This window comes from Canis lupus, chromosome X (genome assembly GCF_011100685.1).
Source record: "Canis lupus familiaris isolate Mischka breed German Shepherd chromosome X, alternate assembly UU_Cfam_GSD_1.0, whole genome shotgun sequence".
NCBI classification, from domain to species: domain Eukaryota; kingdom Metazoa; phylum Chordata; class Mammalia; order Carnivora; family Canidae; genus Canis; species Canis lupus.
Genome location: NC_049260.1, coordinates 73,786,781 through 73,789,381, shown reverse-complemented (window position 1 = coordinate 73,789,381; position 2,601 = coordinate 73,786,781). Strand labels below are relative to the sequence as shown.

General features: G+C 36.4%; 1 protein-coding gene across 1 annotated transcript; it reads right to left on the bottom strand.

Moving 5' to 3' along the window:
* Positions 1 to 1,090: 1,090 nt before the first annotated feature.
* On the bottom strand, positions 1,091 to 2,054 carry LOC119878118 (non-histone chromosomal protein HMG-17-like). Its single transcript, XM_038588812.1, has 2 exons — positions 2,010 to 2,054; positions 1,091 to 1,411 (listed from the first exon to the last, which is right to left on the bottom strand). The coding sequence occupies exons 1-2, from the start codon at positions 2,052 to 2,054 to the stop codon at positions 1,091 to 1,093; spliced, it is 366 nt and encodes a 121-aa protein (XP_038444740.1).
* Between the last annotated feature and the right edge of the window lie 547 nt (positions 2,055 to 2,601).

The following is a 2,601-nucleotide window of genomic DNA, read 5'->3' as shown; positions in this document are numbered from 1 at the left end:
CAATAGATGCAGAAAAAGCATATGAGAAAGTTCAGCATATTTATTTGATTAAAACTCTTCACAGTGTAGGGATAGATGGAAAAACCTCAATATCATAAAAGCTATATACAAATATAATTTTCAATGGGGAAAAACAAACAAAAATGGCTGGCCCAAACACAGGGAGCTTCAATGTTTTAGAAATTCTATACTGCAATGGTTCAAAGTTGTTAGTTCTACATTCTGTACAGTAAATTTAAATTTTAAATTTTTCCCTCCTATTTTCCTTGGATTAAATTATCCATTTTCCTGTTTTTTTAACTATATCCAGTTTTATTAAAGATACTTTTCATAAACAATCATGGTATTTCAGGCAGGACATTGGTGGAAGATCATTAACAGTATATGGCAACTTTCAAACTCCTTTCTTCAATAGACTAACAAAATCAGAAAGCCACTATAAAACCCAATGAAGTCTTCATGTTATGCTTTGAACAGGAAAAGTTTAGAGTGAGGGTTGACAGTTCACATTTAGCATGTTGTTTAACAACTTTTCACAAGCTGACCCTGACTTTCAGGAAATGAAAGGAAAATGGCAGAATTATCAGTCTGAAGATCCACAAGCTAAAAAAAAAAGGAACTCTTTTGAGGGACGCCATCTCAGTGGTGACTCAGTAAAGTACAGATTGCCTGACATACTGGGAACCATTTCTTGGGGTTAGGTTCCAACAGGTCTCTGGGTTTAAGGGAGTCAAGTCTATGTTGAAGGCAGAATGGGAGAAGAGGACATAAAAAAACTGAATTTTAGTTTTTCCACACCACCAAGGTGGCTCATGTGTGTCAACATCAAGAAATCCCTCTTCCAGGGAGCCAAGAGGAAGTTTCTCAAAACGATAAGGGAAAGGTGTTTTTCCCCTTGTTATCAATCTAGCTTTGGAGATATTCTTTTATTCCCTTCCCTCAAAACAACAATGAAGTGTTCTGTGTGCTAACAACATAGCTTAAAAAAAAAAAAGAAAAACAAAATTCTGCATTTTTATAAAACTTGATTAAAAATAGTATTTCAAACTGTAGTCACCAGAAGTACACAGTTATCAAAAATGCACCCACTTCACTTGGCATCTCTAGCACTTTCAGCTTTCTGTGCCTGGTCTGTTTTGACATCTCCATTTTCTGCAGGGTTATTTCCATCCTCGGCAGGATCAGCTTTCCCCTTTTTCCCTTTGGGTACTCTCTCTCCCTTCTTTGCAGGGGCCTTTTTAGGCTTGGGCTCTGGCTTTGGAGGAGCAGATTTAGCAGACAACCTTGTATATCTTCTCTGTGGCTCATCCTTCACCTTAGCTTTGTCTCCTTTAGCATCCCCTTCAGCCTTTCTCTTGGATATGGTGGCAATGACATAAGCACTGAATGCGGGGATGCAGCGGCACGCGGACTTTGGCCGGTCCGGGGGTCATTCTTGCTTCTTCTTCACACTGCTCCAAATTATCCATTTTCTAATGACAGAACCTCTCTAAAAATAATAAAAATAATATCCTCATTTCATTGGACTACTATTTAATTCCTGTGAGATTATAGTTTACAAAAGGAAGGAGAAGTATTAAAATCCCTAATTATCTGCATTTCAGACTTCTCCATTGTATCCTGTTTTATCTTTGAAAATTTGGTGGTAGGGGAGAACACAGAAATCTTTTTTCCTTAGGGATGAATAATGACAGACAAGAGACAAAGTTACTTTTCTCTATGTGATATATAATAAGACATAGGGGATAAAGGAAGCTTTTATAGGCAAAAGTTAAAATTAAGTACTATTGCATTTAGGACTGATCAATATGATTTCGTTCATTTTTAGTCATGCTTCATATGAACATTTGGGTCTTAGAGTTTGAGGTTTAGCTAGTTTATTTGGTATATCATGAAGCATGATAAAACTTGTTATAGAAAAGTATAGATCTTTAAGCTGTTGGAATCCATAGCAATAACGATGGTTTGCATTCATATAGTGCTTTACAATATACACAAAAATTTCTTACAATAATTACATCCAGAATCTTCACAACATTAATGGAAGTAGACATAGTACAGTCAAATGGTGTTAAAAATCCTTTGGAGTCATATATCTAGAATTAAATCTTGGTTCTGCTACATTTTTAATTTAAGTTTGAGCAAGTTACTTAATCTCTTTAATACCAGTTTCATATATCTTGTAAAATGAAAATGATAATTAAAAATCCATCTAGTACATTTGTTATGGGGAAACCATGATTACATATATTTATGGCATCTGATTCCAAGAAGTTGTTATGTATTGATGTATAAGTAGAACAAATTCATTTAATCTCAATCTGCAGATAAAAACATTGGAGGCTCTCAGAGGTTGCGACTTGCCCAATGATCAAGCTGAGCTTGAAATCGTATTTGGATTTCAATTCCAAAGCTTTACATTACACCACACTCCCTATATGGAGCTTCTATGATTTGGAATGTGGTCAGTAAAACATTGAAATTATTTCATTTAATATGATTTGTGGGATCCCTGGGTGGCGCAGCGGTTTGGCGCCTGCCTTTGGCCCAGGGCGCGATCCTCACGTCGGGCTCCCAGTGCATGGGGCCTGCTTCTCCCTC

Bases quoted from the DNA above. Each gene is read 5' to 3' on its own strand.
- LOC119878118 (XM_038588812.1), bottom strand. From the start codon at position 2,054: ATGTCTACTTCCATTAATGTTGTGAAGATTCTGGATGTAATTATT. The intron at 1,412-2,009 runs GTAAGAAATTTT...GACCGGCCAAAG, and splicing joins AGATTCTGGATGTAATTATT to TCCGCGTGCCGCTGCATCCC.